The 23,860-nt window shown below is 33.0% G+C and overlaps 2 protein-coding genes across 2 annotated transcripts in view; one reads left to right on the forward strand and one right to left on the reverse strand.

Annotated features, from left to right (window-relative positions):
* Nucleotides 1-1,412: 1,412 nt before the first annotated feature.
* On the reverse strand, nucleotides 1,413-3,056 carry LOC137406439 (neuropeptide-like protein 31). Its single transcript, XM_068093024.1, has 3 exons — nucleotides 3,015-3,056; nucleotides 2,314-2,602; nucleotides 1,413-1,633 (listed from the first exon to the last, which is right to left on the reverse strand). Exons 2-3 carry the CDS (start codon nucleotides 2,576-2,578, stop codon nucleotides 1,623-1,625), a joined length of 276 nt encoding a protein of 91 aa, XP_067949125.1. The 5' UTR covers nucleotides 2,579-2,602; nucleotides 3,015-3,056; the 3' UTR covers nucleotides 1,413-1,622.
* Nucleotides 3,057-9,597: 6,541 nt separating this feature from the next.
* LOC137406766 (putative leucine-rich repeat-containing protein DDB_G0290503) overlaps nucleotides 9,598-23,860 on the forward strand; it is a 34,886-nt gene continuing 20,623 nt past the window's right edge. Inside the window, exons 1-10 of the mRNA XM_068093378.1 lie at nucleotides 9,598-9,638; nucleotides 9,747-9,851; nucleotides 11,298-11,428; nucleotides 15,712-15,853; nucleotides 16,154-16,530; nucleotides 17,172-17,327; nucleotides 18,218-18,327; nucleotides 20,452-20,707; nucleotides 22,776-22,922; nucleotides 23,150-23,352. Of these exons, the coding sequence (XP_067949479.1) occupies nucleotides 9,598-9,638; nucleotides 9,747-9,851; nucleotides 11,298-11,428; nucleotides 15,712-15,853; nucleotides 16,154-16,530; nucleotides 17,172-17,327; nucleotides 18,218-18,327; nucleotides 20,452-20,707; nucleotides 22,776-22,922; nucleotides 23,150-23,352 (1,668 nt within the window). The remainder of the gene's footprint in view (nucleotides 9,639-9,746; nucleotides 9,852-11,297; nucleotides 11,429-15,711; nucleotides 15,854-16,153; nucleotides 16,531-17,171; nucleotides 17,328-18,217; nucleotides 18,328-20,451; nucleotides 20,708-22,775; nucleotides 22,923-23,149; nucleotides 23,353-23,860) is intronic.

Consider the following 23,860-nt stretch of genomic DNA (forward strand, 5'->3'; position numbering starts at 1 on the left):
TATAAATAACTAAAGAGACGTTGTATAACCACGATTATTCTCGAGCGGCTGTTTGCATAGCTTTGAATAGGTAACTTTTATTGATATAAACTCAGCCCAACGATTACTGGAGTCAAAAAAATATTATAATCTCAAGATGAAGTAAATTTTTAAATATTTTGTAAGCTATAAAAACAGCATATGCAGTATGGCATATTTAAACCATGAATTGATATAGATAGACAACTCGAATTATAAAAAAGTCAAAGGAAGACTGCTGATGCAGTACTTTTATTTAAATTAAAATATTTTTACTCTAAACATAATCTTTGCGAGCAGCATCTGAAGCTGATATTGATGTTCGTTTTTAAAAGATTTCTTACAAAATTTGAATTAAACAAACAACCAAAATTTAATGTGAGTTAAAAATAGAGTTATTCTCACATGTTTGTGTTTTGATACCTCTATTTGGTATCTCTATTGCAAAATAGAACATAAAATTGATATCTTACTTTTATTCAATTAGAACCAATTGGTGATCAATTCTCAACAAGGCAACTGATGGTTCATACTATGATACAATTATACTATGATCTATACTATGATCTATACTATGATCTATACTATGATCTATACTATGATCTATACTATGATCTATGCTATGATCTCTACTATGATCTATACTATGATCTATACTATGATCTATACTATGATGTATACTATGATCTATACTATGATCTATACCATGATCTAAACTATGATCTATACTATGATCTACACTATGATCTATTCTATGACATATACTATGATCTATAATATGATCTATGCTATGGTCTATATTATGATCTATACTACGATCTATAGTATGATCTATAATATGTTCTATACTATGATCTATACTATGATCTAATAATACTATGATAAAAAATCAGATAGTATTGTAATTATTTGTTGAGGCAGCAGCAAGATGCATTATCGAAGTCCAGAAAATCTTTGCAAATTAATTCCTAAAATCTAATATAATTTGACAAACCCGTTTTAGCTGCCACATAACATATGAAACATTGAGTCAATTTTTTTGGAGTAAAAATATTTTCACTAAACAACTTAATTGCATAAGAAAGCCTTCTGGTGTATATTATAGCTGATCTAACACTACCGCTTCGTAAAATGGGCTGGTGAAACTAAACTACTAGTTGGTTTTAAACTGTACATATCACTGCTCTATTAGCATCCTTTATGTAGTTGTTTATTTCTGTTTTGTATCATATAATGAAGTGCCTCAAATTGATTTAAGTTGGTTTGAAATGGTTTGAGTTGGTTTGAAATGGTTTGAGTTGATTTGAATTGGTTTGGGTTGATTCGAGTAGGTTAGCTAACCAATTTTTGTTTGCTAGCTAGGCTTTTCACTGAAATCAATTGAACATTTGTAGTTAGTGAAAAAGGTATGTATTTCAACAAAATAGAAAGTTAAGAAATTTTGGAACAATTAAAACAAAAAACTTAAACAAATAGTAAATAACATCATTGATGTCAAAGAGCAGAAATTCATTCTGAATGTCCTTTGTCGATTCTCTTCAGGAGGTTCCTGTTGTCCAGTAGTCATCGTTGTCCAGTAGTCATTGTTGTTCAGTGGTCACCATTTAGTATCGGCCTAAAAATGTCAAAAACGAATGTAATCAATGTGCTCTGTAGCCAGAACTTGGCTTGTGCTCATCCAGTTACTCAAAGAAATGAATATACATACATTACTAACAAGTTGTTGTTTTGGGTTGTTTGACTAATAATTCTAAAGCCAGAGACCAATCTTTATAAGCTGCTGTGGGCTTTTATGTTAAACGATTTCTCGAGAAGTAATTTTTAATAGGTTTTCTGGTCTGAATTGTTAAAAGTTCTATTAAAAAGTAGGTAACTCAGTGGCTGTGCTTTACACATGTGGTAGCAAGGCTAAATATTCAACACTCATCAAGTTTTATCTCAAAAGAAATGAAAGACAAAAACTTGCAGTTTCTATTTGTGCGTAATTCTGCATTGAAACAACAGTTGTTATTAAAACCTTTAAAAAGATGTAAAGTGATATTAAATATGTTGTTTTGAAATTTTTAACACTTCGGCAACATTTTGCTTATTCATTTTTTTCATATAAATTGCTCTAAGAATGAGATTTCAACTTGAAAAAAATACTTTCAAGAAAATAATAGCGACTTTTAGTTTTACATCGATGCTTAAAAGAGAACTTTTTGAGCGTATTTCTGATAAAGCTTCATTTTACACGAAACAGATAGAATAAACGATTAAACCATAGAACAACTGTAGGTCAACTACTCAACTTACCAACATTTCTCCTGTATCCACCACCATAGGATCTTTGACCTCTGCCAAATCCTCGTCCTCCTGATCGTCTGCCATATCGTTGACCATACCTTCTACCATATCGACCTCCGGATCGGCCTCCAAATCGACCATTATTTCTGTAGTAATTGTTGTAGCCACCATAATTGCCTCGGTAGACGCTGTTGCCATATTGTCCAAGATTGTTAAGATAACTAGCAGAAGCCAAGGCAAGACAGAGAGCCAGAATTAGAGCAAGGACCTTCATGTTTGCTATAGGTTGTGTTGAAACCTGTAATACAATAAAAACTAAGGAGGAATGTCAAAAATTCAGAGAACGTTTAAAACTTTAGCGAACATAATGTTTAACATCTTCTTAAATATGAAGCTAGTAAACAAAAGTGTGTAATAAGTTTGGCATATATTTGCTATCAATGAGCTAAAACATACAATTATTGGTCATATACTAATGCAATTTTAGACCAGATACTTGTTCAAGTTCAGAAATGGTTAATTTTTAATTAACCGTGCTTACTATTCAATTCTTTTACAAAAATATTTTTTATTTTATTTGTTTATTTCAAACCAAATATTCAAAATTAGTTAAAATACAGAAAAAGTATGTTTTGTCGATATCAGGAAAATCTTTTACATTTATTTATTTTATAAATTACCAAAAAATAAGTATAATGCTACAGCTTTACCTGTTATGATCTGCTAAAGAACTTGGCTGAGAAGCTGTAATGATGTGATGATAATAGAGTAAAGCTGTTGTTTTATAGCAAACAACCAGGTACTTAATTTACTATTAATCATCATCGTGTGTTTATATTTTGCTTATTCATCTCCCCTTGCACGTAATCATTTTTAACAGAGACAGGTCGCTTCCTAAAGTAAAATTATGTTTAATTACTGAATTGCATTAGTGCCAGAACCTTCCGCTTTTCAGTAGAAGCCCGTAAAGTTTAAATAACGTGTCAAGGATATTTAGGCAGCTATCTTACCACTTTACTTTGGGCTAAAAAAGGTGATACGTTTCCACTTCAGCTGGCTTCAACCGCAGGCGTGTCCTGTTGTACACTTGATGCTATAAAGCTTCTTAAAATGAGAATTATAGTAAAATTGTCAACTGCCATTAACTATAATCAACTGCAAAGCAATTTTTCAATAGTTTTTTTAACGCATTTGCTTACAATTTCACATAAGCTGATTCTCAAAGCTTGCGAAAACATAAAATTTTTGTTTCTTTGCTTTTTAAACGCAATTCTTAGCTATTATCAGCCTCTTTTTTGTACTCATTTTTCAGGCAAGCTCACTGATTATCAAGTTGACCAGGTAGTTTTCCTTCTTATAAAGAAGATAAGAAACTGTTTTGGACTGTATACTTGCTGTATAATAAAAACCGAATATAACTTCAAACGGCAATTTTTTAAGTTGAAGGATTTCCTTAGATAAATATTTTTGTTTGTGTTGTCTTTCTATTTCTCTCACTCATTATAGCCTTTTAATCTAAAGCTTTGAGTTTTGGGTATCTTCATATGTTACAAGATCCCCTCTATATAAATACAGCTATCCAATGATGCCTTATTTCAATAAAAGAAGATTGTACTTGGTATAGCTTCTGAGCAACATGTATTCCCGTCACCACTATATAACCCCATTTTGTAGCAGAGGCAAAAGCAGGCCTTGCAGTATATTTGTTCACTAGTGCAGAAGGACAATTATTTTTTATGCAAGAAACTTCTGACCATATTATTGTATTACTGAATATTCAACTCGTGATCTAGTAAGTGAATCAGAAAGTTAATAAATTGTCTCCTTTTTAATATTTTAATTTTTTAGCTAGAGCCTCAGTTTTTCTAGATGTTGTTTGATAAGATTACGGCTGCCTGATTAATTTGCTGTGTATTAGGTAGATCTCTGGTTACAAAAACCCTTCTTTGCTTATAACATTTACATGTATGTACTATTTTACACTTTAATGTAGGGAATGTAATTTGAATACTAACAAATGAATGAGGATTTCGGTTTTTGAAATTTTGTCGCTAGAATATGGAAAAAGTCTGAAATTTTAAATAGCTTCTCAAATGACTGAGGTGTCTGTGAATTGAACAGGCTACATGTACAGTCAAACATGGATAACTCGCCCACGGATAGCTCGAAAACATGGTTAATTCAAACGGTTTTTTTGGTCCGTTCCCACGTAATGATAAATTGCTACAGATAACTCGAACTCAACACTGCTAACTCCAACTGTTTTTTGCCCAACGGCTACCGAAACGGTTGTTATCGCTTTAAAAAATCCCTTTATTCCAAGCCATAGAGGTAACCCTCAACTTTTCGTAATTCATAAGCGTCGTTATTACCAACATCGGCAAAATATTTTTGTCAACGACTTTTCTAAAGGTTTGGTGAAAATTGATTTATACCAAACATTCGCTTAGCGATTGCCCTTTGGAAGCAAGGTAAAGTTTGTATGGGAATATTATTTATTGAGGTTTTCATGAGAAAATAGTGTTCTGTTGACCTCATAGTTAAAAGTGAGGTAATCTTTGCATAAACTTCAAGAAAAATCGGCAAAATTGATCGTGGGTAAAACGCCCAAAAGAAAAAGATGACTTTTCTTTTGAGCATTTCAACAACGATCAAGTTTTGCCAATGTCAATCTAAAAAACGTCCTGGCAATAACATCTCCTCAAACAACAAACCGATCTCAAGTGATAGAAAAATCTCTATACTTTTTGATAAAAACGTTTTAAACTTTACATTAGAAGCATTTAATTTGAAACAAGCCATTTGTGCTTTGATTTATATTATAGTTTGTATATGTACATGTATCTACTAATAAATAAGTAAATACATAGACTTGTGACAGTGCTCTGATAACTCGAACGCTCTGATAATTTGAACACTTTCGCTCGGTCCCGTGAAGTTCGAGTTATCCATGTTTGACTGTACATAGAATCGTAAATGAGATGGAGTGAATGAAAGCATATATATAACATACACATGTATATAGATCGATTTTACTTCTACAGTTCATAAAGATTTTAACACAGATTAGTTAATAAAAAACTAGCTACAATATCATTTAGCGGTAGAATGTATTGCTTTGTATTTTTTCCATGCTCTCAAAAAATATTTGACCATTTTATGAGTAGGTATGCCTGCCACTTTTGAAGTAAAATTTTTATTTCGGCAGTCACATAGAAACATTAATTTGCTTAAATAAGCAGTAGCATATAATATATAGTAGCATATAATATATAGTAGCATATAATATATAGTAGCATATAATATATAGTAGCATATAATATATAGTAGCATATAATATATAGTAGCATATAATATATAGTAGCATATAATATATAGTAGCATATAATATATAGTAGCATATAATATATAGTAGCATTTTAATATATGTTAGTGAGTATTAGCACATAATGTAGGCTATAGTGTATGATTTGTCTCTTGAATTTTTAAAAATTCCACTGCTGCCGAAAAGCTATGTAAATACATCTGTTAGCTATTTATAAGGTAACACAAAAACCCAGCAATCTGTTTTATTAAAACTTGTATGTCAGTCACACATGAAATATTAAAAAACCAATTTTGTGTAGAAAAAACCGCAAGTCATATATTAGTATGTTTGTGTTGACACGTGTGTCAGTTTTTGTCCACCTCCTTTAGTGACTAATTAAAATCCTGCAGCTGCATAAAATTATAAAGTCCTGCAACATGATAATCAATTGTTATAATGCAATAATTGTGCCTTATAGTGCTGTAATGAAGAAAACTTCATAGTCATGACTCCAAATTTTATAGTAAAATACAATATTTTACATGGAGGTTGACTATAGAGCTCCAACAAAACTCCCAACTAATATTAACTTTCTATATTAGCTTTCTAACTTTCAATGTAACTGTTGGTTATATCCTTCCTTGAAAAGAGTCAACTAAGCTGTGTACATATGCTGCATTTGATCAAATAATTATATACAAATTTATCTAATTCTATCTGTTACATGAAGGTTCTCTCTGTGCTACAATGACTTCACTATTATTCCACTATTATTATTCTTTTACTATTTTGTAACCGTTTTGATACTTCCAAATATTGATCTCAGCCCTTGTAACGTTTACTCGCCGGTAAACAGGTAAAATTCTGCCAAGTATGTGCTGTCAGATTTTTTGAGATGATAGAATTTTCCCATGGTTACCATTTTTAACACTGCAAGTGTAAAATTCCAACGGTTGAGAAAATGCCATGATTACAACATCTTATAAGACCTAATTAGAAATTGCACATTTTGAAGCCTTGCCACATAACCAGCTGGCCTACCTCTTGAACTATTGGTCAACACGGAACAGCAATGTATCAAACACTTCACTCTACTGCAATTGTCAGGTGTCAACCTGCAGGACGTGCCATGACTCAATAAACTCTGCAATACTTCATAATTAATTATATTGCAACCTAAATGTTTATAACTTCATTGCCTAATTCGCAAAGAGCTTTTATAGAGTTTTCTTCAAAACCATTCATAAGCTCGGTTAGAGAGGAAGATGGTTGAATGCTCAACCGGCATTTTCTGACAGGCTAATATAGAATTAATAGGATTGTTTAGCGATTGCACAGCTTCCATAAGATAGCATCGACAAGTTAGGTCTGAGTCTAGCTTTTAATTTGAATTATATTTAAAAAGTTATTAATTACTTTTTGTCATTAAAAACAGATTCAGGGCAACCTGAAATCAGTTCAATTTTTTTATAGTTGGACAAAAACGTTGCATCATTCATCGAATGTGCTTGTAGAGCTCTGTTGCCCTGTGTCTTTGTTTATTCACTTTGTTTATGATATTTTTTAACCAAAGGGCTTGTTTGAGCCCCCTCTAGCATCTGCAGCTTAATATCACAGTGTAGACACCTAAACATGACTATATGACTAAATGAAGCAATTCCTTGGAAATCAAATATGTTTCTGCAGAGGCAGCAGAAAATATGTGTGTATTAAAAAGTCATGTTAGACAAACAATGTCTCAATGATCTCGGCTGGACATGTCTGAGTCCATTGGCAAGAGAACCTCGAAAACTGGAGACATCTCCAGTTGCAGAGAGCAATTTAAGGCTGGATGTCATTCTTATTACCATCAGTGGCTTTTTTGAAAATTGAGACAGTCCGTTGCTTTCAAGTCAGGCCTTCCAGACCACTAGGTCACGGCTCCTCTCAGACAACTAAATAAAGGATTACTTGCAGAGGGGATCTAGCAGACCACTAGGTCACGGCTCCTCTCAGACAACTAAATAAAGGATTACTTGCAGAGGGGATCTAGCAGACCACTAGGTCACGGCTCCTCTCAGACAACTAAATAAAGGATTACTTGCAGAGGGGATCTAGCAAGAAAATACAATGAAATCGAATGCAACTAACATATTTCATTTATAAGTAACAAATCTCAAGTTATCAAGTTAGTGAAGATCACTTGTGGCTCAACAATGCTTAGTCATCTCAGTTTATTAGTATATGCTGTTCACTGAGTAGATATTCCTGGTTTATTAGTAATAGTGTGTAACTATTGTTCTTTGTATCGATGGTAAGGAAATCATTTGAGATCTGACTCTATTTTGACATATTAATTATTTGTTCTATTGAAGAAACAAGTAGTTAAGGAGAATTACTCCAAACTGCCTGCTCTATTGGCTAACACCAAAAGTAAGCTCATCGTTGGTTACAAATTTTTAAAGAAATCAAATGAACCACATGTTAACTTTTTTGTTATTGTCTGTAATTATCTCATTATAATTGATTAAAATTGAGTTTGCAAATCATATAAATGTACATGTAGGTTACACACGTCTTAATAAAATTTCATAGGTTTGTTAAACTTAGTGATATTTTTGCATTGAGAACTGAAGGCATCACAATTGGCCGGCTTGAATTTGCCAATATGAGATTGTGCAACAATACTAATTTACATAATTTATATAATGTATATACGGTGTCTGTCGTTCATCTGTCCAGTTAGAGCGAGAAAGCTTTAGTAACAAAACAAATTGCTTTATAAAAGATTTGATCTCAGTACCTTCAGCTCTGTAAGTGGCAAGCTTATCTATTAGACTAGACATTCAACAGAACAGAGAGATCAATAATAGTTAAGATATTCGTTACATCAATTAAAATACACATAACAATGTTGTGTTACTTGTGATGACCACCAGCTGGCCTCACGGCCTCACAGCCTCACTAGTTGAATGCCCTGGGTTGCATGGATAATAAAGTCAGCTTATAAACAGTTGCAGGTAATGTAGTGTAAAGGTAATGTAGTAGATAAGGTAATGCAATGTTTATATGCTGGTTTTTATTACTTATGCAACTCAGGGTGTTCAACTAGTATTTGTACTAAGACTAGCAAACATTCCATGTTAGAAACTTATTGTTTCATCATGAACCTAAAATACTAAAGAACAAATTAACTTTTAAAATTTCATAATGCTTGTACGTACTTTTTCTTACACACTATATACATTACCTATAAACATTTAACAAGTCATAATGAAATTTGAGTGTACCAAAGAGTGCACTATTATGTATATTTCTGGTTACCCTTGAACAATGTAGTTATCTAGAGAGGTCAAAATAGCACTAGTAATATTATGATATTTGCTCTGAAATTAAAAGCATATAACTTTAACAACTTTCAATCAAGTTTGTCTTTAGGTTCTTTGTCTTGTTCTCATATATGCATCACCACAATTCATCTGTTCCTTCTCTTGTAGCATTTTTAACCTACTGCATCTACAAAAATTTCCTTTTATATGCATCACTCTTTCTGCCAGGTGTACTTCCGACATGTTATGATTATAGTGTCACTCTTACGTTTTTACATTAGCAACCTCATTTAACTTGATGTAAATCAGTGTCTTTTTGGGAACTCTTACTTTACCAATATATCCTTTTTCTATAGGAGCTTTACTCAAACTCAAAAACATAAAATTGATGCATCAGCTAACAAAAGCAGCAAATATTAGAGTGTGTTCTATCGACTTGATTGATTTTTACATATTGAAGATGCCAGCTTTCTAGTTTTAGTAAACTGAGTCACTTGAGATGATTACACAAAATAATTTTTATTTTCATGTTTTTTTCTACTCAAGTGTCTTACATGTAGTTCAACTTTCTTCAAGCCTTTAGTCCTTGCTGTCAGTGAATAAAGGTCACTCAGTCGTTCATAAACTTGTGACAACTTCTACTATCTCTCAATCAAGAATAATGATAACTTCTGATCCATGCACGGTTATGATGAAAAGTTGTTAGAGATCATATTCTTGTATGTTTACATATTATATACTAACACCTCGCTTACTTTATGTTTTTATTTTTCTCTAAGCTGACAGAAAAAAGTTTTTGTAAGTTATTTTCTGACTTAATTTTGTAGAAGAGGAAATCTACACGAAGTAACAACTAATAATAATGCTGACACAGAAACTCCTCTGGATGGTGAAGAAGAACAACCAGAAAATGAAACCATCATCTCTGTCAGGTGGGTCTAAGCTTTATGTTTGAGCAGAATCTTTAAAGAATTTCATACAGTGTGCAGATCAGAGCTGTAAAGCATTTGCACAGTCATTTGCAACAATGAAGGCAGTTTGTTGTAAAATATTGATGAATCTAAGGCTAAATTGACCTACATATAATTACAAGTGTTAAGAGATATATTGGTAGGACAAGCTGATAAAGATGGTAAAAAGGGGCAGTAAATAACAATTATGAAAATCATTGCATGTTTTACGCACAAACGTTGCTATGTGGTGATGAGTTACACAGTAAGTGGAGAGCTGCTCTGATTATTTAAAATAAAATGTCTATAGTGGTTTGAGAATATTAAACAAGAAAATAACTTAATTTTTTGTAATTTTTATAAATAAACTTACCTAAAATATAAGAGATCTCAATTCTGCAGCAGACAAAGTATTTACAAAGCAATTTGAAGGTTTAAAATTAAAATTATATTAATCTAGTTTTATTCAAATGCTAGGAAATGGAATAAAAATAGTGGCAACCAAAGTGAAATTTTGCACAAGTTGTTATTGATCCATAAAACAGAAATCATTCACAAAAACCTTCTAGCAAATTTGTAGTACCTTGTGTCAGAAAATTTGTTGTTTTCATCCTACTTATAACAAATATCTTATCATAAGTGTTTAAAACTATTAAAACTGTTTAGATGAAAGCAGATTTTGATGATTTTGTTTAAAACATAACTGCTACACAAAACATGAGAACGATTTAACTGTCGTACCATAACATGTATTTCAAGTTTTGTAAAATATACCGGACATTAGTTTACATATTATAAATAACAAGGCTTTAATAAGCATTTTGGCAAGCAAAAATTGTATATATTTTGCTTTTATTTATTTGTGTCATTACTCTTCTTTGTACAATACATGCTTTAAGATAAACTTGTACAAAATCTTTTTAAATTTTATCAGAAAATATCGATATTTTTCTATCATTTGAAGTTGTTTTTGATGTTTGAGGTGATCTGACTGCCAGGATGTTTATAGACAAAAATCGACTAAACTTAATCATCGTAAAAATGAGTTAAAATCATTTGCAAAAAGACCGTCAGAAAAAAGATGCATGATGATGCAACTTGAGCACAACCGATATAATTTATAGCGATGATAACAACTAGTGATGTCATTTCGAACGTATTTTCTCTGTACATTTAACTGCTGCCAGGTTTGGACGATTTTAATCTATAGACTGTTAGATCACTTCAAGCACCAAAAACAAGGACAAATGATAGAAAAATACTAATAGTCCTACTTTCTGATAAAATATGCTAAAGTTTTATGCATGTTCCTCTTCAAGGCTATAAACTATGACTGTTTTCATGTCTGGTACAAACTTTTAAAAACGCCTAGCAAAAGATCCTCTGGAATTTGATTGACCTTGACCTGACCTAATTGTAAACTTTCAGTCCGCAGCATGTAAAGCTTAAACTTGGAACAATTTCTTCAATTACTGTAAAGAATACAACGTCGAGTCTACTGGTCTTATACAAAGTGCATGTTGACAAGAAGCAACAGTTGGCTGTAGCCCCTACTGCAGGTGCATTGTTTCCACATGAGACAGTGGAAGTTCTATGTCAACTACTATCTAGTAAGTTGATGAGCCCAGAACTCAGTCTAAAATGTAGTATAGAACTTAGACTAAAGGTTAGTGTAGAACTTAGACTATAAATTAGTGTAGAACTTAGACTATAAGTTAATGTAAAACTTAGACTATAAGTTAGAATAGAACTTAGACTATGAGTTAGTGTAGAACATTGAACTAAAAACCCCTGGAATGGTAATCACGTGACTTTTACGTTGATAATAATACGTAACGTATGCGCCATATTGGAGAGCTAATCGAATGCTAGTTTCGTTTGTAAACAAACGGTGAAAAATGACAGAAATGTACATGTTGAATAGTTATTTTCCAGCTGGGTGTTAATGAAAGCTCCTCCTACACAGCGTTTAGAGTGCCCTGATAGAAGAAAACCTATTTATAACATATGGAATGGGATATATCAAATGATAAGTAGATGTATAATAGATTTTCGTGGACCATGTTACTCATACAAACTGTTGTATTACAAATGCGTAAACCCAGCAAATGATATATTCAGGCAAATAACAACTGTTCTATTATATTAAAATTTATATTTCATATGCATAAATGCATATGGACAAACTTAGCACATGAAGTATTTCGATAAAAACAACACATATAGGTATGCTGCCAAAACAGAAACTGTTTTCAAGATTTAAGTGATAATAGCTTATGAATGTATGATATGTATAATACAGTATCTGTAAAAGATGGAATGAACTACTGCAACAACTAAACGGAAATTAAAAAAAGTTGTAATAGAGGATAATCAAAATAATGCAAACAAGGAAATGCAGGAATTAGTGTAATCAGATGATTAAACTTATACATACACGTTACAGAAACTGTGTAAAAGGAGATTTGTATAGAACTGGATATTGAGCCAAGGTGCATCAGAGTTTCTTAGAACTAAATCAGATTAGGAATAACAGCACAACAACAGCTGCAGATGAATATTAGTGATCACATTGTTACTGGCCTTTAAAAAGTACTACTTTAGTATTGTATGCCACAAAGATGCACCTTGCAGTTTGAGTGTAGGATTTTAGCATAATGATGCTGTCGGAGATCATAAAACGACTGAATTAGGTTTTTCATCAATGACGCAGTGGTTGGATATGCCATCTGCCGTATCCGTAAGGTGTTTCCTAAAGCATAACACATCACTAGATCTTACACTACTGATAAAATACAACACACAATGGAGTGGATCTGGCTTTGTATGAATACGAAAGTATTGATCTGCAACTAGCAGGATCCTGATGACATCGTCTGATGGACGCACCAATCCTCCATTGTTTTGTAGCTTGAGTAGAGTATAGAGATGTCGGTACTGGATACTTAACTTAGTGGTAACCAGCAACTGACGCCAATGTCACGACAGCACTTTAGTTAGCTTTTGCACAATGTAGCCAGCTATATAGACTATACTGTTACCTATAACAGAAATTTGACATCTGAAATCATTGAGTTCCACAAACTTATCAACTTCTGGAGTAGCCTGTATGACGAGAATCTTGTTTTGAGCAGTAACATTACCTGTCTTACTAGCATCTGATTCTGCACCACATTTGCTGATAAGTTTGCGAAGGTAGCCTTAAACTGAGTAACAGTAGGATTATTATTCCAACCCCCTAAACAAAAGCATCAATTATAACAATTACATAAAATCAACAAAAATGAATGTCTTATTCACATAAACATAGTACCCTTAATATACAACAATACAACTAATAAAATAAACGAAAATAAAGCAGCTCAAAATGCTACCATATCGCTATGTAAAATGAAAATGTGGCAATTTTCACTGGAAGTCATTTACACCCATCTTAGGCATAAAGCTTAAAAGTTGACTTGCAACAAAATTCACATTACCGTTATTTGATATGAAAAGATTCACCATGTCTTACTCTGTTGTGTTGTAGGCAGGGTTGTTAAAAATCGATGATTTTTTTAAATCAAAAAAATCGATTTTTATTGATTTATTTGATTTTTTTTATTTAAATCGATTTTTTTTGTTCCAAAAAGATGTTTTGTGTTTTAAATTGCAAGTTATTGCTATCAATTTGGAATTTATGATTTGCAGGGGTATTATGTAGTTTTATTACAACAATTAGGAAATGAAAAAACATTTACACAGTTAACACACGATAAAAAGGACAGCATAATTTATGCGCTGGACATTAAATCCCAGAAACGAAGATCAAGAATTACAGAGAACAGATCACACAACCGCTAAGCTGCAGACGTATTCATAGGCACTTGCTGTGGCAGCTGTTACTGTTTTGCGTGCTGTTTGAGGTTTCTAACTTTTTTTTAGATATAGCTACTTTAAGTTGAGCAACCTTGCAGCACTGTGCTTGACAATATGGTTTTAAATTCAATCATTGAAAAGTATCATTCAACATTGGAAAATATTACCTTTAAATGACTTCAGTCGAACGTTTTAACCTGCTGTCAAAACATGGATCATTGAAATTTTCGTTGCAGATAAGTGCTCAAGGATCAGGCTTATTCACTCTTCTGCGGTTGCGATACGATTGTAAATAACGAGAGTTCTCAGTTGCTTTGTTTGGAAATCTAAAAATTAAAATGAAACTGTTGTAGTTAGTTAGCAACAGTAGTAATAGCAATAGTATTATTACTCTTATCTCCTAACTGCTAGCTAGATCCAGGTACAACAATAAATAATATTATAAGCACGACAAACATTTCCTTCAAATATAAATATTTAGAAATAACCTAATGGGTTGTAGTTCCAAAATATTAATACAAAATAAATTCCAAATTTAAATAATAAAAAACTTCGTTCTGAAGGAAGAACATTTCACTCACTAGCTTATAAATTTATCTAATCACCGACAAAATACAGTCAAACTCGTACACTCAGTAGTGACACTGATCGACTCTCACTCACCCTGTGACTAGTGTAATAGAACTAACTAGTGGCAGTACTAACTAGTAGTAGCACAACTATTAGTAGTCGTAGACTTGAGCAATAGTAATAGAACCAGTAGTAGAAGTGACTCACTTGTGAAATGTCATGCCTTTTCCTTTAAAAGTCCATTCTTGCGGTTTTTGGAGTTCATGGAACAGCAATAGCACTGTGCACCTACACCCTTATCTCTCGTACATAAATTATTAGTAGTAGTCTCAGTAGTCTGTTCCTTTGATTGAGCGGTGTATTCGTGATCTCCCATAGCTGTTAAATCTGAAATTAGATTTCTTTCTCACATTGAACACAATGAAATTAACTCAAACACTAACTGATAATGACGTCGGCCGGATTTCCGTACTCGCAAATGACCTTTGCCCTTCCACGGTTTTTAAGTTCAATGGTGTAGAACTTAGACTATACGTTAGTGTAGAACTTAGACTATAAGTTAATGTAGATCTTAGACTATAAGTTAGTATAGAACTCAGACTATAATTTAGTAAAGAACTTAGACTATAAGTTAGTGTAGAACTTAGACTATAAGTTAGTGTAGAACTTAGACTATAAGTTAGTGTAGAACTTAGACTATAAGTTAGTACAGAACTTAGACAATTAGTTAGTGTAGAACTTCGACTATAATAGGTTAGTGTAGAACTTAGACTATAAGTTAGTGTAGAACTTAGACTAAAAGCTAGCGTAAAACTTATTGTAGTCTAAAATTTAGTGTAGACGTTTCAAAGCAATTATCTAGGTATAGTTACGGGTAGATGTAAATCTGTTTAGATTGTAGCAGTTCCAATGAGACAATTTAAAGTATGTACTCATTAAATATTATTTAGGGTTTGCCAAAAATTTAAATGATATTTTTGGTTTCATTTATTGTGAGAATTTTATAACAAACATTTACTAGTTGACCTAAATAAAAATAACACCCTTTTACCTTATATCACTTGGTTGACCTAAATAATAATAACACACTTTCACCTTATATCACTTGGTTGACCTACATAAGAACAACACTCTTACATAGAATAACCTGATACCTGGCATAAATAAGAACTTACAGTAAGTAAGAATGACACACTTACTCAGTACAGTCTCAGTAGGTGATCAAAGAATGAAAGTTTCACCTGTATAGTTTGTCAAAGATTAAATTCTTTTACTCCTATTGATAATCTAATCAATAGCCTTATGTTACTGAATGCTGTACTTTATGATTTCAAACACTGATAGAAAATTTGCTAGCATGTTTCACACTCCTATTAATAAAAATAGGGTTTCTAAACATGAATTTGTCATATAGGGAAACCCAGCCAATCTGGAAAAGTGACAGTCATAGCAGCAGAAGTGGCTTCTGACATCGACATAGACATTGGTAATGAGAGAAGATGCGCTGCCACTTTAGATGGCTATCTTAAAGCTGGTTCTCGCTGCCACAAAATAACGTGAGTTCAACAGCAAAGGATTTTTATTGCTGATAATGTTTATTCCTGAGGTTAAATGTTAAAACCTCTCATAGAAAAGCCAGTTTTATTTTAGAAAACAGACTTTTTAGAATTTAATAATTTAAAATTAAGACAACACAACACAACTGGACGCTCGCAATTTCAGTTAATGTTACATCTTACAAAGAAGTTATGTAATAGGTTTAGTTTACTTATCTTAATTCACAAAAATAAATTTTCTAACAATGCTTTTTACTAAAGTTACATGACTGCGTGATGGATGGGTTCACATTATTGTAGGACAAGATACACAGTAGACTCAAGTGATGCTCAGTTAAAACCAAAGAGTTCCAAATCTGATGTCACACTGGGGAGCCAGCGGGCAGCGTCTTTTGAAGAGATCAGTCAATCGAAGAGTCTAACGATAGCTACAGATTCATCTAAGTTCCCCCAAACCACCCCTTCACTATCTCATCGAGATCCTACACTATCTGTTGACTCAAATACGGAACAGACTAAAGAGTCATACTCTGAAAACTTAGGGTCAAGCCTTAGTGAGAGGACAACTTTGAAATCAATAAAAAGGATGATGACTGGTAGAGACTGTAATAGTCGCTCCATGAGCCTTAACAACCAAATGACCCTGGATGAAATTACTTCCGGACAATTAGTGACCGGTAAGGAAAATATTATTATAACCTACAAAGAGGAGAGCTCTCTTTCCCTGCTTCCTATTTTTCTCCCTTCTCTCACTTCTTTCTTCACCCTTTCCATTTTGCCTTTCTCCCTTTTCCCTTTGTTTTTTTCCTACCTTTTTTTTCTCCTTCACTTCTCTTCTCAGTCTTTCTTTGTTCTTTTTTCGTCTGTTGTTTTAGATTCCTTTCTGGTTCATTCTTGGTTTCTTCTTTTCTGCCCTCTTCTCTTTTTCTTTCTAACTTTTTTTTAGTCCTTTCTCCCTCATTTCTCCTTTCTTTTGTGCCCTTCTTTTTTATCCTCTTTCTTTTTATTTTTCTCTCCTTTTTTTGTTTCTGTCCTATTCTAACATTTTTTATCAACTTGAAATTTTCTTCTTCACTACTTTTCCTCTTGAATCAGTCTTTTGTTCTCTTTCTCTGTCCATGCCTGGCCTTCTTTTTTACTTTTTTTTATTTTTATTTATTTTTCCCTTTTCCCTTTTTTCTATTTGTTTTTTTGTTATTGTGCCCACAGTTTTTTTTGCAATCTATTGACTTTTAGATATTTATATTGTTATGAAATTAATTTATTTGAAATTTTGTGAAATGTTGATTGTTAGATATCAGTATCTATGTAACTTTAGTGTCAACAGCAGTTGAATCTGAATGGATGATCGTGGCTAAAAAAGATCTCCGAAGAGCAAGGCAAGAGCTGCAGAAAAGACAAACCAAAACCGATCGATTAGACACAAAGATTATCAAACTCACAGACTATATAGACTCTACGGGAATTGAAATTGGTGAGTCATCCACTATCTTAACCTTCTTCTAACTTGTTCATTCTCCTTGTGACATATATAAACCTTATACATGTAGGTTAGGATGGTCGCGTTGCTTTAGAGCACAGCACATGTTTCTGCTAGGATCTTTCTCTAGGAAATAGTAACATGCATTTTTAGACCTGCTGACCTTTGTTAATTCAGATCATCTTCCTCTCTGCTTTTTGATAAGATCTTTCACCATATGAATGTAGATTAAAAGTTCACCATGCTTCTACATCTTGGCCTTTTGCAAGGAACTTTTCAAAGTTGCTAAATCATTACACATGATGGCAAGATATTATGTTATCTAGCTGTGCAATTATCTTTGTTTTAAATTTTTGATACTGCGGTAAGGAAAACTGAGGAGCTCAATGATGTACACAAAGTACACAGTGATATACATACAGTACACAGTGATGCATATACACAGTGCACAGTGATATGCATAAAGTACATAGTGGTACACATACAGTACACAGTGATATAATTGTTGTAACAGCTGATTTAATTGCAGTAATCACTTATGCATTTATACAGTGTGTACTGATATATACAACGTGTACTGATATATACAGTATGCACTGATACATACAGTGTGTACTGATATATACAGCGTGTACCGATATGCCTATATAACAATTTGTAAACCTAGATAAATTATTGAGATACTAAAAGTACCTACTTATTTGTATATTGAAAAAAAAACCGACCCTTTTAGCTTGTTGCTTCCCTTCATAAAAGTCTTTTTTGACCTCCATTTAACAAGTTTTTTTTCTGAAGCAATTTCTCTGCCTTCCTCAACTCTTTGTAACATCTGCTCAATAAGGTGCATTTCGATTTACAGTAAATTAAATTTGTGCATTATGTAGGCGCGATGCTACACACTTGCGAGAACCTGCGACAAGAAGTAAATAGATGTGAACTGATTCTCATTCCACCTGACTATAACAAAATACAAGCTCTGGCCTCAGAAATTACGGTAAATGTAAATAAAATTACAAATAAAAAATTACCCCCATGACTAGAAGTTTTATTTGAAACAACTGGAGAGACGTGGATAGGTCACAGAAGTACTAACATTAAAATCATTTGATGGCATATCATACGGAACAGGTCGGTTCATATCATACGGAACAGGTTGGTAGTAGAGGGTAACTTTGGGTTTTTACTGAACAATGTTACTAAAATAATTGACACTGCTCGTTACTAAGATTGAGATCAATGTATATTGTATTTTCCTACAACTAAGATATTTATCGAGTATCATTGTATGCATATATTGCCAGCAGGTTGGTATAATTTATAACTTTTCTTGGGGGCTTATTTGAACAGACCCAATTTGTCTGTCTCTTAACAAATTCAAGTAAACTGGTTTACAGAAAAATTTTAAATGATAAATAACAAGGTTTTAATAGGTCGCCTCTTAAAGGATATTTTCGCAAAAGAACATTGTCACCATTGAACTTTTTACCTTGACCTTTTCCTGAATAGTTCAGTAGGTCATTGCTGGACTGCATGAACTTTTTATCACAATATTGATATTATTCTTATTGGCCATACTTTGTCCATCTGTTTCCTGTTTCAGCGACAGAACTATTTTTTTTCACATATTGTTACAATTATTTTGAGGCTCTAAAAAGTGGCTGACCTGTTAAGTTGGTTGAAACATCAGTCTTCTAAGCTGTTTTGCGTTTTAAACTAAAATTACCCGACGTTAACATTTTTATACTTGCATGAAGTGCACACAATTTTGAGATTGCATGAAAGTTAGCCCATTTAAAACACCCGCTGTTGTAACACAAAAAGACTTTGATATACATAATGTACTTTATTTTTTCTGACAATTTAACATGGATTCAATTCACAATTTATTAACCACAGATCTGTGAGACCTCTTAAGGGAATCTCAAATAAAGCTGACATTGAATAAAAGGAATTACAATGAAGACTATAATCTGTCCAATGAGGACCACTTATTCTACCGAATTATATATACATAAATTATTTCTCCTTCGTTAATCATAAAGGCTTATCAACGGAAAGACCGGTAATTATCATTAAACCTGTTGGTATAGTAATGACATGTCATAGATAGTTGACACGGATTATTGGTAAAGTAGGGCACCTAATGAAAGAAAATTTTGGCTATCTTAAATTTAATAATTAAAGCAGGCTTTACTTTGTAATCTCACAATAGCTCTGTGTTTGCTAAAAAGTAGTTTGAAAATTATTGCAGCAAGTATAAAAGTATTTGTCTCAGAATTGAGAGAATGTTTTATATTGAAGTTATGGCCAGACTATAAAGTTATACTCTCGCTGTATTGTACACATTTTATGAACAAGCTTGTGTTCACTGTTGGCGTTGTCATCACTATGTATTTTCAGTATATTACAATTTAGTAATTATTGTATAACAGTGCAACATTATTTTCACATTCTAATATGGAAACATTATAATTCTTAGGGCCAGTGGTTCAAAATGTCTTTATATTATCAAATAACATCACATACACTCACTGCATTACAAATACCCTTTCACTTTAAATCTTTGCTATAATAATAGCTGTGTTTGGCTGCCAAAAGCCACAGTTAAAAGTTAAAAGAAATCAAATTGCAGAGGATTAGAGCTTGCAACATTTACAGCCACTCCTAATGACTGCCCCAATCGAATGCCCATTGGTGTTTCAGAATATTTGTTTGCGCTGATATTACGCTTGACATCCTCTCACAGTGCGCTGGAATGTCACCGGAGGTTAGGAAAATGATTGCACCATTTCAAATTGGTCTTGAAGTGGTCTTTACTACAAATAGAGTCATGAATGTCTGTTTGTACACAGCCACTGTTAGAGGTTGATATGAAAGATTGCTTCACAGAGTGCTGGTTCACAGCCAGCACTCCAACACTCTAAAACATCTAGCATTTCAGAATACTTATGCACATGTTTATTTCTTGTGCTTTATCTGCACAGTTGAAAATTGCTCATAGCAGACTAGACTGCTAGAGTACTTCTTCCCTATAACTATTTAAATACAAGATGATTTTGAAACTTTCTGAAATTCGCTAACATAGTTTTACTTGTGTGTCTGTTTCCAATGATTGCAGTCATATATGGATACATTTAAACGTAACATAGCAAGAATGCAGAGGCAGCATGCCAGTATGTGGGCGCTACTACGGAGGCATGCTAGTGAGCTAGCAGCGGTGAGCAAGGAGATGGGCCTGCCTCTGTCAGCTGACCCTCAAGCAAGTGATGCTACTCATGCTGATGAATTATTCAGTACAAGCGCTGACAACGAAGATTCCACTGAGGACTACTCCAGAAGAAACATCACTAGCAATGCTCTGAGGGAGGAAACAGGTACATGTAGTAGTACAGTAACATGTAACGTTGTTAACCATAGCCAAGTGAAAACTTGATTAATACTAGTATGGCTGTATTAGTTGTATTTGTTGTATTAGTTAATATGCTATCTATAAGAGTAGGAGTAGTGTTGATAGTACAAGAAATTGCAGCTATTGATGATATACACAAGTACTAAGGAAATGCCCGGCATTGCGTGTGTATTAAAAATCAATATATAAACAGTGACAGGTAATGTAGTTACCTGCCATTTGCCATTAGCCTGGCAGACTGCCAAATGCTAATTTAAGTCCGCTATTATCCATATTGCTAAACTTCCCAGTATGAGATGTGAAAGCAAGCTTTAGTCACGTTGTGTAACGCCACTCATAACGGCTCATATCGCCTCAGAATTTAATGCACCTCAATAGCTTAATTTGTAAGAATTTCCTGGATCAAAGATTGTAAGATGTTCCGAGATCAAATCTTTTGCGATACGAATTCTTCATTCTAATATTTTGATAGCTATAGCTAAACAAACCTAAGTACACACACACACATGCACACGCACACACACACGCACACGCACACACTCACAAACTTTGATATATATATATATATATATATATATATATATATATACTAGCAGAATGGCCGGCGTTGCCCGGGTATTAAAAATCAGCTTATGCAAAATCAGAGGTAATGTGGGCGCTCCCTACTTGTCATTAACCTGGCACATTGCCAATGGCTAATTTGAGTAAGCTTATTAATAAGAGCTAACTACTAAACTAACCGCTCACTCTTCATGACGTTATGGCTCAACATCATAGAGAGTGGTAGCATATTTGCCCGTATTTTATTGCACCAACATTAATCACCTAATGAATCCATAAAGCTTGTGTGGCCTGATCAGTAAGATTTCGGACTTGCGAATAAGAGCGTCCGAGATCAAATATTTTGTGATACGGATTTTCCATTCTAAGTTTTAATAGCCATAGCTGGACATACACAGGCACATACACACAGACTCTCACACAAACTTTCAGAATTATGTATATAAAAGATTGCTATTTCTCTTTTTACCTCATTCTTGTCATCAAAGCCCTGTGAACTTAAGAGTATACTGGAAAACTAAAAACATTACTAGATAAACAGTTGTAGTATTAGTAACAGCAATTATGTAATAATAGTAATTGAGCTAAGTAACAACAGAGGCAGTAGTAATAATAATAAACATAATAGTGATAGAAATAATGATAAGATAGTGACAGTAATAATGATACTGATAGTAATGGTGATAGTATTAGTAGCAATAATAGTAACAGTATTAGTCAAAGTTATAACAACAGTCGTAGTAGTACTAGTAGTAGTAATAGAAGTAGTAGTAATAGTAGTAGTAGTACTAGTAGTAGTAATAGTAGTAGTAGTAGTAGTAGCAATAATAGTAGTAATGATAGTAGTAATTGTAATGGCAGTAGTAATAGTAGTAGCAGTAGTACTAGTAGTAGTAATAATAGTAGTAGTAGTAGTAGTAGTAATAGTAATAGTAGTAGCAGTAGTACTAGTAGTAGTAATAGTAGTAGTAGTAATAGTAGTAGCAGTAGTACTAGTACTAGTAATACGTAGTAGTAGTAGTAGTATTACTAGTACTATTAATAGTGAATTATTAGTAATGGTAGAGACATTTGAAGTAGTAGTAGCAGTTTTAGTTGTCACAGTGTAGCAGTAGTAGTCTAGATGTTGTGAGAGATTTGATCAATGATTGTTTATGCACTCAAAAGAAATAACGCATGGAGTAGAAACCTGCAACTTACCACCATCACCATGCGTCACTTTATTGCTGATAGTGCCTGATTTCTCTGGTGCTCAAGTTCAGTTTGTAAGAGTTAATTATACTTGTATGTAGTATATGATAATATTTATAAATACCATAGTCTCCAAAATATGGAGCAGTAATCATATTTATAGCACCTTGAGGCTCCTCATGGCCATGATAAACCCAGTCATCCTAAGAATGCACTTCTACCAGCTTTGTAAGCTGTTTACCTTGTTAAAAACTTGTGTAATCTATAACTGTATTATACAGATGAGAGCCAAAAATCAACAGAAAGTGTTGGCAGCGCAGACACAGATGAGGGTATTAGTCCTCTAGATTCAGGCAGCAGTGCCGTAATCAAAGGAAAACAGTACTACCACGAAGTCAAAGGAAACAGAATAGGAATTGAAAGACTAGGCAAGTTAATTACTAAAGCATTCATATCACTACACAGATGAAAAAAAAGTTTTATTTCAAATTTTTAAATACAAGCATATCTCACAGTTGAAATAATATGTTATAGGTGCAGCCTGCTCGTAATGCATGACTTAAACTATATTTAGGGAAATTGAGGATTACTTATAAAGGATATTTCTCAACACATCGATGTGACTCTTTCAAAGCTCCTGTGTCTTCCTTTACAGAAAAAACACAAAAGGTAATGGAGAGTGAAATGAATAAGGTATCTGCTAATATGGTACATCTTGGAGGACAAACAAACAACCTGCTGGACATGCTAAAGAAATTAACTACAGTTGCACGGTCTAACAGAGACAGCTCCTATGTTGGTATCTCTAATATTGAAGAGAAGATCAAAAAGGCTGGACTTGGCTTGCATCAAATTCAGGTGAGCTATCTTCCAAATAAGAATAACTCTAAAATTATTAAAATCAATTAAAAAGTTTGTAAATAAAATGTTACATTTGCTCTTTCATCAATCAGTTTTGTGATATTTTTACTTATCTTTATATTACACTGTCCACGAGTTATATTTGCATCTATGAACCTGAGGTTTTTGCTCACTCTGTAATTGTTGTTTATCATAGTTTGAAGTAAAATGTCTTAACAACAAAGTGAAAGGAATCTTAAAGTCTATTGGTAAAAGAGATAAGTTGTATACCTAAATTTAGTAGCATTTAAATCCTCCTTGTAGAAATTTTTGTTTTTGTGTTTATGACACCACATGCCAATACCTTTTTATTAGTTAGTTTTTATCATTTAGTTTTGCGGCACCATATCTAAAATTTTTTTTATAAAAATGATTATGAGCTGTCCAATAAAAAAGTAATATATTTATAATAACGCTTACAGTAACGAGTGGGGAACACCTACGTAAGTTATTATTGATTTAGTTC

The sequence above is a fragment of the Watersipora subatra genome, chromosome 10, assembly GCF_963576615.1.
Source record: "Watersipora subatra chromosome 10, tzWatSuba1.1, whole genome shotgun sequence".
NCBI classification, from domain to species: domain Eukaryota; kingdom Metazoa; phylum Bryozoa; class Gymnolaemata; order Cheilostomatida; family Watersiporidae; genus Watersipora; species Watersipora subatra.

Bases quoted from the DNA above. Each gene is read 5' to 3' on its own strand.
- LOC137406439 (XM_068093024.1), bottom strand. From the start codon at position 2,578: ATGAAGGTCCTTGCTCTAATTCTGGCTCTCTGTCTTGCCTTGGCTTCT.